This window comes from Quercus robur, chromosome 8 (assembly GCF_932294415.1).
Source record: "Quercus robur chromosome 8, dhQueRobu3.1, whole genome shotgun sequence".
NCBI lineage: Eukaryota > Viridiplantae > Streptophyta > Magnoliopsida > Fagales > Fagaceae > Quercus > Quercus robur.
The window spans coordinates 24,682,790-24,695,598 of record NC_065541.1 but is presented as its reverse complement, the minus strand read 5'-3'; the positions used below and the strand labels follow the sequence as shown (position 1 = coordinate 24,695,598).

The window sequence follows — 12,809 nt, the reverse complement described above, 5'->3', positions numbered from 1 at the left end:
CCTCATCGACATCATTGAGCCCATGGCCATGACCATAATCTTTACCATCTATCTTGTATTCGACAATCATGATTGTAACTTGGATTGAATTTTCTGGGAATAAACTCTCATATCATATTTTCTGGCATAGGGAGAAATTTGGAATTTGATATGACTGGAGTGCCTTGTTGTGAACATGTTAATTTTATTTATTTTTATTTTATTTATTTTATATAATGTAATATGATGTGGCAGTACGGTTGGCAGTTGATGTGGTATAGAAATAATTTTTTATTATTTTGTTTGACACGTCAACTATTTCCATCCAAAAGATAATGGTAGGAACTAAATTGACATGACATTGATAAAGTTAGGGATCAAATCGACACAATTGAAAGATTAGGGATCAAATTGAAATATGGTATAAATGATAGGAAAAAACTTATAATTTACCCTAAAATTAATATAGTAAACTTGTCAACAAATTTATTAGAATATAGAATTATAGTAATGTAGTAAATAAAATTCCTCATCTTCTTTTTTATTTTAGAAAATAATTAATAATTAGAATTCAATAAAGAAAAAGGAAAAGAAAATCAAAAGTCAAAAGTTAAAATGGAATGTAGATTTCATTATCTTTATTTTAGGAAAGACCAACATAAAAATAAAAAATAAAAAAAAATTATTAGCATGAGAGATAGCGGGGAGTACGTCAAGAATATCATTTTCCAAGATGGACAAAGTTTAGTTACAAAATTGGTTGTAGTTTAAGGCTACAACCTTATTCAATAAAATAAACATTATTACATATTTTCAAAATCTAATTGTTGAATTGCATATTTTTTATACTTTTAATACACTTGTCAAATTTTATGTTAACCATGTATTATTTATTATATGATCTATAAGTTTATATTTTATATATAATTTTAAACTACAAAAGCTTGCAATTTAAACAATTTATTGACGACATAGCTATTGATATTTAATTTTTTAAAAATTTTGCAAGCATGAAGGATATAAGAAGAAGATGTAGTCCAATGGTGGATTTGTCAAAACTCATCTCCAATAAAAATATATTGGGTAAGGTTGCTACAACTAATTTTGTAATTAAACTTTGTCTTTTCAAGATTCTTGGACTACTTTACTTTTGGCAACCAATAAAAATAGCAAAAATACACGTTTCATCCCTTCATTTTGGTGTAGTTTTCATTGTAGTCCCCACTTTTTTTTTTTTTTTTTAGCTTTTATTTTGTCTCCTAAATTTTTGAAATCATTTTCAATGTCGTCCCTACCATTATAGCCTATATGGCACATAAAATGCATGGCTAACACACTAAATGCTTATGTGACCCTTAAAATATTTTTAAAAAATTTATTTGGCATTTAAAAAATGTCTAGTCAGCATTTTAATAAAATAAAAAAGCCATGTAAAAAAAAATAAAACAAATTTCTAAACTTTTAGTTTTTTTCAATAAAATAAAATAATTAAATTAAAAATGTTCTCTTTTCATTATTTTTTTGGTAAAGAACATGGAGAGAGAGAGAGAGAGAGAGAGAGAGAGAGAGAGAGAGAGAGAGAGAGAGAGAGAGAGAGAGTAAAATAATTCCTTAAAAATTTTATGTGTTAATAGAGTGTTTCTTTCTTAAGAAAAACAAATGAATTATCTTAATTTTTTTGTATTTATAAAAATCCTAACCTAGCATTTTTTAAAATTTCAAATAAAATTTTAAATATTATTTTAATGGTTACATCGGTATTTTGTGCTAGCTATGCACTCCGTGAGCCACATAGGTTATTTGTTAGTGAGATGATTTTTTCTTTTTTTAGGAAAGTTAGTGTGAGTTTAGATGTTGCTGAAAACTGAAAGTTTAGTGCGTTTGGTGTTTTTCTATAGGTCTTGTGCACTGTTCACGGGATCCACAAATAAGGAATTTAGCAAATTTTAAGTTAAAATTGAGTCCTATAATACTATTCACACATTTAAAAATTATTTTACTGTAATATTTTCAGTTTCCAGCAACAAACGGTATTCAAACAGATCATTAGTAAGATGAAAGTAATACAACATTGAAAACAATTTCAAAAATTTAGGTATCAAAATAGGTAAAAAAGAAGAAGAAGGAAACTGGTCCAAAATGTAAGACCAAAAAAGTAATTTTATTGCTCTACCCCCCTTAAAAGTTATTATAACTTACGAGTTGAGCTGTGGTTTGTTTGTTTCTCACCCCAAAAAAAAAAAAAAAAAAAAGGCAAAAAGAAAAAGAAGAAGTATTTTAGACATTAAAAAAGAAAAGAAAAGAAAGAAGCCAATACACCGCCTATTCCCAAAAAGGCCAAAAGGTCTCTCTCTCTCTCTTTCTGAGATTTTAAACGAAAAATATTAGACGCAGTTTTGGGAGGGTAACACAAACAGTGTCTGTCTGTTTCTCTTTCTTTTTGGTTTCTGCGAGTTTGAGAGAGCTCATGGGTCGGCCTCCTAGCAATGGAGGCCCTGCCTTCCGCTTCACACCAATCGAGGTACCATATTCTTTGTTTTACAAAACGAGGTCACTTCAAATTGCTTGATTTTCTTTGTTTTGATTATAGTGTCTTTTTGTGTGTGCCCGTGGGCTCTAAATTTTGAATTAGGGCTTAAATTATTAAACGGGCAAGTTAAATTGCAGGTTCTAAGTGCTTGGTTTTCTCGGTTTTTATTTCTTTATTTTAAATTTCTTTGGTTTATATGTGATTTAGCATAGAATTTTAAATTTACAGTTGTATGAATCTGTGTTTCAAATTTGTTGTTGAAGTTATTACAGAAGGGCCTGTTTTATTGTAGTTATCGGGTTGATTTTTCTCTTCATTTTTTTGTTGGTGCTTGATTTATTTATTTTGGTTAGTTGTAGGGTCTATATGGTTGCAGAGGTTGAGCCTTGGTGTGATAGCAAGTTCCTTCCACCAAAACTAATAGGTTGCGGGTTTGAGTCTAGGAATTAGCCTCTCCAATATAAATTGGAGCTAAGGCTGCTGTCTCCCATACCCTGCAAAAGTGGGAGTTTTGTGCATTGGTTACAACCTTTTATATGAATTTGTTGTGGTTTCTTTTTATTTACTATCTACTGTTATGAGCACAATTGGGGTTTGGGCTCTTTAAGTTGATTCTGATGATTTATTGAGACTTGGATGCTAGGTTTTAGGGTTTGAGAGCCCAAGAGTTTTGGGTATCAGTTAGGAATGGGATGGTTTTAGGATTTGATGCGAATCTTGAAGTGGAGTGAGGTTGGGTTTAAGAGGAAATCACTCTAGGGTTTCGGTTGGTATGGAAGGTTTGAATGGAAATGCTTCTAGAGTTTTGGTTTAGGTGTAATGATGTGATGGGTTGCATGGAATTGTTGATAGATTTTATGGATGTGACTACTTTGAGAGAGTCACCACCTCCAAGAATGAGACTACTTCGAGAGAGTCTCTACCTCCAAATGAGGCTAGGAAAACAAGTCTTTAGCAACAAAAGGATTACTCTTCATTCATATGTCTGGTGAGGGTTAAACCTATTTATACATCTCAAGCCTTTTTGGAGTTGACCTCATGTGGCTTACTCCTATTGGCTCACTTATTGTGCATGTGTTTTATAGAATATACATGTGATTAATGTATTAGATTGATATATATTATGTTTAAATAATTTAGATTGAGTTCACATCGATCATGAAGGTTTCTGTTATTACCATGATGATTTGTGCAAACAATGTTAATGCTAGCCTGTTGGGAGGTTTGGTGTGTGTTTAGAAGCATAAACCTATGTTGAGTATTTCCAGAAACTTCGGTAGTAGGAATGGGAACATTTAGGGAGAACATTCTGTTTAATGCAGCTTTGTTTTTGTTGAGGAAATGTTTCGGTAATCGTGATGATCTGTGGTGTTGGGATTTGGGAGTAGAGATTTAGATGACAGTTTTCAGAAATTAATCTTCAAATAACCTTGCTTTATTGTCTCTCTTCCCTTTCACTTTGTATATATCAAAAAATAAAAGCAACATTTGGGTCTGGGTTTTTGTACCCCATTGGGGAGGAGAGGGCAACATAGATTGTTTATGTGCCTAAGCTGCTTCAAAGTTTAGAGTTTAGAGTACGAATTTTGAGATGGATTTGGGGGATAATGAATATAACCTCATTCCTTGTTTTCTCTTCCTTTGAACTTTGAATATATTAAGGGGGAAAAAAAAATCTTTGCACCATCTTCATTTTCTACTTGTTTGGAAAATGCTCTTAATTCTCTATGTAGCGGCTCTTCCCCTCCCCCTCCCCCTCCCCCCAACTTTTTGGTGCATGCTCTCTGGGGGTGAAGGTAGGGAGTGTTCTTAAGACAGTTTTGTCAGTTGTTGTGTTCATCTCATTTATGGGCAATTCAAGTTAATATTGGCATTGATGTGGGATGGGCTAAGCATAGCTATGTGGCAAGACCAAGAGTTTGTCTATACCTTAAACATTGTGGGTTTCAATTGTAAAGTGATAATTATATGTGAAAGTTTTTTTGATAAGTGAGGTTTTGTCCACAAGGAGAAGAGGAAAGGGATATTCAAACTTGTGAAATCTGTTTCATGAGGCCTGATTCTCAGTGGAATGTGTTATCCTTGGGGTTAATACATATATGTGAGCTTTTACCTTAAAAGAAAAAGAGTAAGTTCTTATTTTATTTTATTTTTACTATCTTTTCTCTGATGTGGGTTTTCTGGGGGGATATGAAGAGGAACTCAGCGTAATTTTGAAAATGTGGAAGTTTTGGAAGTGCAATTAAAATTTTATTTTCTTTGTTTACTCTGCGGATGGTTATTTGTCCTAGGTCTAGTGACAATGATACTATTTCAGAGTTTGCTAATTTGATCTCTTTTGCTTGTAATTATGTGGTTATGATTCTTTGGGCTATCTTCTATTTTGTATTTTTTATGAGGTAGTTTCAATGGAGTAAAATGTTTTAATTATAAAGAAAGAGTGATTCTATGCTCATTGACTGGTCACTTGACAAGCTTTCTTGGCGACTGCTGACTATTGCACTAAAGTTGATGACTAAAAAAGAATGAGGAATGCTGTTAACACTATTGTAGGTTTTTATAGGCATTTGTTTTGATTAATGACTTATGTCTTCATGATGCCATATGAGAACCATCTTCATTGGGGATTGAGTGATATTCCAATGGCACAGGCACCCGCTGTGGTGCCCTGTGTCAGGGGTTCAAACCCTACAAGAACCGGCTTCGTTAATGGTGGAATTGAATTGAAAATTAGTATTTTATGGAGATTCTAGCCATAATTTAAAACCCTCAATAATATGATGTCTTGCTACTTATTCAAGGTTGCAGAGATGGAAGCTATTTTGCAACAACACAATAATACGATGCCATCACGTGATGTCCTTGTGTCACTTGCAGATAAGTTCAGGTGTGCCTTGTCTCTTTCATTATTTTGTTCTTTTAATGTTGGAATTAACTTGTGATCATTTGTCTTTGGTTCTAGTGAGTCACCGGATCGTAAAGGCAAGATTACAGTTCAAATGAAGCAAGTATGATGGTTTATTTAATTTTTTTCCTAATGATGAATCATTTAGAGTCTTTTTCTCATGTAGAGTCTTTTATTCAGGTTTGGAATTGGTTCCAAAATAGGCGATATGCTATAAGGGCAAAACTAAGTAAAGCTCCTGGGAAGTTAAATGTGTCTCCTATGCCTCGGGATGATTCAACTCCAGTGAGAAATGTGCCTCAGTCAATTTCTGCCCCTATACCTGCTCCTTCAGGTAGGATGCATCCCGCTCTATGTTCAAAATTTAAAAGTTTGTCCAGAATTTTGGGCTTGGCTTGCATGCTTTTTGTGATACTTGTTTGACATTGAGCTTGGTAGCAGTTTGAAGTTGCTCCCTACTCATATTTTTTTTCTACAACTACCATATGTCACTGTATTGTTTAAAATGCTTTACATGTTTAAATGCTAGTTTGGTGATTCTGGTGTGCCAGTAGTCACTGTATAGCTCAATCTAAGAAAGATTGGCTTCCATGTTCTTTATGTGTTTTAACTTCTGTGCTTATTTCCTATTGTCATCAATCACAAGGTGTACCAATATATATATATATATATATATATCTGTGTGTGTGTGTGACTGGTAAGCATTGCCCCTCCTATCCTGATTTCGATTCTGCAAGTTCTTTAGAAAACTACTTATATATATAGATATATATATATATATATATATATAAAGTTCTTTAGAAAAGTAGTGCTTCCATTCTTCATAAGGGAAATCACATGCTGTCATTGATATTAGCTTCATGAAGCAGAGATCACTAGTTCAAATATCCCCTTTTCTGTTGTATTACCACTTGGCCACACCCCTTTTCTTGCCCTTGGGTCAAATACTCACTTATGAAAAAATTTCATTGATCTCAGCCCATTGATTTGGATTTAAATTTGGGTGAAGTTTTGAGGTTTAACCTTGGCCCTAGTATACCTAGTTTAGAACCTTTACTTCTAAACCAAGTTCCATTTATCATGCTCCTCTTGATATACTGCAATTCTTACTCTTCTGTAATCTGTCTGGTAATTAGAGACTGGCAACATTCAGTTTGCTGGATGGTTCAACTTTCCAAGGCTAGGTCCTTATTAAGAATTATCAATAATCTAGCCTTTTCTGCTGCTTTCTATGCTATTTGGAGCAAGGGATTTGATACTGTACCGTACTGGGTGGTTTGGGTGGTATTTTCCATTCCAGCGAGTAAACAGGTACCAAATCACCTCTAAAATGTACCACTCTAAATACCGCTTGATACTGGACTGTATTGGACTCACTGGAGGATACCAGTCATTTCGGCCAGAAAATCTAAACAGTGCTGGTATAGATTTATGGCTGTCTGTCACACCACCATCACTGGAAGCACTCACGTTGCCAGCGGCCTGTCACTCTTCTTTTTCTCTTGCTCTTTCTCTCTTCTCGATCTGTCCATCACAGTGTAGTCCAAGAGCCAAAGTGACCCACTTTTTCTCATTTTTCCCCCTCACACTTCCTCTTTTTTTTTTTTTTTTTGTGCGCTGATACAATCCCCAACCAAACCCACGTGAACTATTAAAAGCTCACTTTATTTCAAATTTTTACTTTTTTGACTTTTCTATAAATCTCTGTTCTTTTTCATCTGCCTATGCTATTTGCCAACTTCACTCTCACAGTTTCACCTGTTTTCATTTTAAAAAAGAAAAAAAAAAATCTATGGACTTTTATTTCAATAGATATTTCCTATTTTTATTAAAAAGCTAACTATGTTATTAATAGGTTAATATATTTTAGATTATGGGCTTATGAGTTTAATTTTTTGATATATATATATATAGTGGTAATCCTAAAATGGTACATTGGTATTGACCGGGACCGAAACATATTGTCCCCTTTGAATAAACTGAAACGACCTCTGGTACGAAATTGACTCCCTTGATTTGGAAGGAAAGAAACTCCAAAACCTTTAGGAATGAGTCTAGATTAGTAATTCACTGATGCATAAGTTCAGTACTTTTGTTCTTTGGGGAGGGTGGATATGGATGAGAAGAATCTTTAATTACAAAGATCTCGGAAGCTTCCTGCATATATTTTTAGGACTCTAGCACCTAGTTCTCCTGTATAGGCAGGCTGCTCTGATTGTCATGTTTGTTTGGTTATTCTCTGATCTGATTAGGGTTGTGTTGACAGCTGGCTTCTTTGTATTATATGTAGTCTTGGGTATGCCCCTGTGCACTATTACTTAAATTTATTTAGGGGGAAGTCCAAAAGAAAAAAAGAAAAAGAAAAAACCCCTATAAAACTATAGTTTTATCCTTGTGGCAAATTTGACCCCATACTTTCAAATGTGCCTCTTTAGACCCCACACTTTAATTATTATGCCGAACAGTTGGAAATTATTTTTGCTTTGTGATAAATAATCAACTTTTATCTTTGTGGTGCCCAAAATAAGGTGTCGTCAATTTATTTATATATTTATTTTTGTATCTTATTGGTTACATATTTGCAAGCATGATGAAAATGTACTATTGAAGAAACTCTACATACCTGTTTGTAATATCAACTTGGGACATGAGTGATAAATTTGGTGCACAAGTCAATAGTATTTTGAGGTTATTAAAAAATTAAAAATGCTGTATATATGTTATGTGAGAAACAGTCAAGAAGTGTACAACTTTATGAGATTATAAAATTTCATCTACACATTTTGATTTTTATGTGATCGAGCATTACTTGTTGTCCATCTCAAATTTAAAATTATCTGATACTATTCATTCATGCCTTTTGGTTACTTGTACGTTACCTTGAAAATTTAAATGGACTTGTTGCAAAATAGGACATGATACAAGAGCTTCAGAAATTGAAATTTGATATGTTAGCAAATTTACCACTCTGGTCCTGTCGATAAGAAACAAACCTAGTCCAAAAAGTGCACTCATGGCGGGATATATTATTTGGCCTGTCAATGTTCTTAAGACATGAAATTTGATATGTTAGCAAATTTACTACTCTGGTCCCATTGATGAGAAACAAACCTAGTCCAAAAGGCGCTCATGGCTGGATATATTATTTGGCCTGTCAATGTTCTTAAGACAATGATTCCAAAATATCTAATAATACATGATATTGGGTACCTTGCACAATTACCTCAAAGCCTATGATGATGTCAATTAACATAAATGTATGGTAGTCTGTGCACCTTCATGCTCTTCACAAATCACTATTCATCATCTTTTGTGTTTAGTTTTCCTAAAATGATGAAAACTGAAAAGTGAATTAGATAAGAACTGAATTAGAGATGAGCCCTGAAAAGTCATCGAGAAATTTTGTTAATCAGGATACAGATAGAGCTGTAGATAGATGCCACTTCATTTCATCTCCTCCACATTGTCTGGATTCCATGTTTGGCATCTGCTTCTTTATGTCATCCCATTTCGATATATTTAGCCCTTGTTTTCCTTTAGCCAGTTACAAGCGCAGGAAGGGGTGCTCCTGAAAATTCTGTGATGGAGTTCGAAGCTAAATCTGGAAGGGATGGTGCATGGTTAGTATTTCTTGTTATTTCATGTATAGGAATTCTATATGTGTGTTTCTCAAGGCTTCCTGTACTCTATTGATAATTATCATTTTACTGGTGAATGACTTATTAGAAACTAATCTAAATTTGTTGTTTTCATTTCTTAGGTATGATGTTACTACCTTTTTATCCCATAGATATCTGGAGACTGGCGATCCAGTAAGTTTCAAGTTCACCTGCAATACATTGTTAAACTACTTCATTCCCTTTTTTTTAAAAATAGTTTATAATTTTTTTTGACATCTTTATTGATTCTTATTTGTCTATTGATCCCTTTACATCTTATTTATATAACTTTAAATCTTTTTGTTTTTATTTCTGTAAGACGGATTCATCTACACAGCATATACACTGGTTAAACTTTTTTTTTTTTTTGCTGAGGAGAATGAGAGTGGTAGATGAAGGCCTTGGAGTACACTTAATTGTCTTACCTAGATTTACCCCAAATGTGTTATGATGCATGGACCATGAAGGTCTTAAATCAGAATACTTGATTGGATTTGTTACTTGTCTTCCTGGTTAATCCTTTAATTCTGTATCTTAAATTTTTTCCATGAAAGTTTGCTATAAAAGGGAATTAAAATTGGTCTTATTTTTTGGTTATATTTATTTTCTTTTGGTCTTCTCCTACTGCTTTTCTCTTGTTAATTCTGTAATGTTGCTGGAAACTCAGGAAGTACTGGTCCGTTTTGCTGGTTTTGGACCAGAGGAAGATGAGTGGATTAATATTCGCAAGCATGTCAGGCCACGCTCTCTCCCATGTGAATCATCAGAATGTGTTGCAGTTCTTCCCGGAGATCTCATACTCTGTTTTCAGGTGGGAAATGGGAATTTCTTTATGTAAATGCCAGTAAGGATTGTATTTAGTCAATATTATAAGGAGTTAGTCTAATCAGATATTGGAAACTTCTTTGTTCAATGCTTTAAAATTTTTCAGGAAGGTAAAGAGCAGGCTCTTTACTTTGATGCTCATGTCCTTGATGCACAAAGACGAAGGCATGATGTGAGAGGTTGTCGTTGTAGGTTTTTAGTGCGTTATGCTCATGATCAGTCTGAGGTATATAAGTGCCTGTATTTTCTTAGTATGGGTTCTCATTTTTTTTTTCTTTTACAATGATTTGATTCTCTCTCTCTCTCTCTCTCCCCTCTCTCAATTCTATATTTGTTCTGGTCCTTCATCCTTGGCTTATTTGATGAAGTTAATTTAACTTATTTGGTTGGTACTAAAAAAAAAAAACTTCTCTGGCCAGTAAGATGATGGGTTTTTACATTGTTATTTAGGTTGACATTTGTTACATGGTAGAAATTTTCAATTTTTTTTTTTTTTAAATTTTCAAGAAGCCATGGGAAAAGGAATGAACACTTTGATTCTTGTTGCTTTATTTATTTATATTTTTTATAGCAGTTCAGTATGGTGTTTGAGCTTATTCTGCTGCCTTTTTCGTATTTCTCTTTCTCACTTCTTTTCCCTTGTCCTTTGGTTGCAAAGGGAATCATTGCTTGAGACAAGACTAATACAACTGTGGCTTTAACCATATCAATGCATTTACTTATCATGGCATGGGGCAAAGGCAAGGGAGAGAAGTTTCATAGTTTTTCTTTTGTTTTTTGTTTGTATGGTATTTTTTTTATAGTTAAACACAGAATGACATGATATGGCAATCCTTTCGAGTGAAGTGACCAGCTGGAACATGATTAACTTGTTAGGTAATAACATCCACTGGAATTACCATCGAGAATGTTTGGATGCACATAAATGTGAGAAATGCAATTTTGTTTTATGTGGAGGATTGGATTGCTTTTTAATATTATTTGAGGATGATGAACTTAAATCAAACATAATTTGAGCCCTCTAAACCCCCAATCACCATAAATCTTGATATCCTCATTGGAAGACAATTCCGTTTTTATATTTTTCTGTGTGCACTTTTTATTTATTTTTAATGTGCACACATTATGTGATTTTTTTTGGGCACTTCAAAATTTCATCAAAAGATGGAGACTGCATATGATATTTTAGTAAACCCATTCTGTGTACTTCACAAGAGATGCATGGTGACTTTTAAATGTTTCGTTATTATTACATCGTTATTTCAGTCAATGCAGTTTATGATCTTATGTAATGTATATAACTGCCTCTTAATTTTCATTTGTTAGGAAATTGTGCCATTGAGGAAGGTTTGCCGGCGGCCCGAAAGTGACCATAGGTTGCAGCAACTTCATGCTGTGAATGAGGCAGCATCCATTGACCAGCAGAAAACTAGCTTGGATCCTTCAGGGATCAGTGGTCTGAGGGTTGCTACTCCTGCTGAAACATTACAACAGCAGCGATATGGAGATGCAATGGTGGTGTCTCCAGGCCCAGCATTGCATGCTAATGTTTCTGTAGCCACTCATACGGTCATCCCAGAATCAAAACAAGCTGAAACTAGCAATACTAACATTGCAGGAAATGCTAATGCTCCCCCAGGTGCTGCATTAGTGAGCAACACTGCTTTGAGCACTGCTCTGGGTGGCTCTGAGACCCGACCAGAAGCATAGTAGTAGGCATTAGAGATTCTGTAATTCTCTTTTCTTTTTTTTCTTTTTTTTTAAGTTGTTTATGAGCTTACATATGTTTTTTTTTGGGATGATGTAATATTCTTGAGTAGGGTGGTATCTTTTCACACTGGTCTCACAGTTCAGTTAATGGTTCTCCTCGGCAATCATCTTTTATTTTTATTTTTTTTAGTTTTTAGGGCTGAGCACTCAACACATGATGATGATATGATTGAACATGAACTTACCCTCATGCTTTCTCTGAATGTCAAAAACAAGAAGTTACTAATTTACAAACGTGAATGAAATTACAGTTGACCATATAGAGTTCAAAATGTACATATGGGAAGAAATTAACATATTACTAAATGTCGTCATAAATATGCTTACTATTTTTTTCATCCGAACATAATACTAAGTTTACTACTATTGAAATTAAATGTGTCACAATTGGGAAATAAGACCAGAAGTCGGAAATCTTATCCTATTCTACCTAAAACTGAGAATCGCCAGTCATCCAAATTATACATGGAAGTAAGGTTTGGACAACCTTCTTTCCACAAACTTAAAATGTACTTGGAAATGTGGAAGTGACATATGGAGAAATTTTCTTGGAAACGTCATGTTTGGAATTTTGTTTTTATTTATTTTTCATGTCTGACCATAAGGAGAAAATATATTTTTCTTTCACAAAAAAAAAAAAAAAAAAAGGAATGGAATTATCTTTTTAATTGTATTTTTTCAACTCATTTGATTTCAAGATATTGAAAAAAATATTAGGGTTGACAATTTGTGTTGACGTGTTGGGTTCATGTCGTGTTGTCTTATGAGTATTTGACTATATGGGTGTTAAGGGTCGTTTTTGCTTGTAGCCACGTGTCATCTGCTAGAGGGGTGACCTTGCTAGACCTAGTTTTTTTTTTTTTTTTTTTTGGAAGTTGAGCCTAGAACTCGACATTGGGCCGAAGATACCAATGACTTTTGATGCACTTTAAGCCTACAAAATAGATAAAATCCAAAGTCTAAGAATCATGATAATTGTTGAAATAAATAAATAATATGTTTAAGTAAATGACTTTGATTAAATGATGAGTTGAAGATCATAATGGTGTATGTTGAGTGATATCCAACATTAGATAATAATTATTAAATTATTATTTGTCCAATAATTGGATGGTTTGAAATAGTTCATGTCAAGTTGTGG

The 12,809-nt window shown here is 33.6% G+C and overlaps 1 protein-coding gene across 1 annotated transcript; it reads left to right on the top strand.

Moving 5' to 3' along the window:
- Positions 1–2,297: 2,297 nt before the first annotated feature.
- On the top strand, positions 2,298–11,772 carry LOC126695067 (protein SAWADEE HOMEODOMAIN HOMOLOG 2-like). Its single transcript, XM_050391677.1, has 9 exons — positions 2,298–2,500; positions 5,311–5,396; positions 5,472–5,517; positions 5,595–5,748; positions 8,959–9,034; positions 9,175–9,226; positions 9,741–9,884; positions 10,005–10,124; positions 11,225–11,772. Exons 1-9 carry the CDS (start codon positions 2,447–2,449, stop codon positions 11,606–11,608), a joined length of 1,116 nt encoding a protein of 371 aa, XP_050247634.1. The 5' UTR covers positions 2,298–2,446; the 3' UTR covers positions 11,609–11,772.
- The last annotated feature ends 1,037 nt before the right edge of the window (positions 11,773–12,809 follow it).

What these genes read in the sequence shown, in the direction of transcription:
- LOC126695067 (XM_050391677.1), top strand. Translation starts at nt 2,447, where the DNA reads ATGGGTCGGCCTCCTAGCAATGGAGGCCCTGCCTTCCGCTTCACACCA. An exon ending in TCCGCTTCACACCAATCGAG is followed by an intron (nt 2,501 to 5,310) that starts GTACCATATTCT and finishes TACTTATTCAAG; the next exon opens with GTTGCAGAGATGGAAGCTAT. An exon ending in TCACTTGCAGATAAGTTCAG is followed by an intron (nt 5,397 to 5,471) that starts GTGTGCCTTGTC and finishes CTTTGGTTCTAG; the next exon opens with TGAGTCACCGGATCGTAAAG.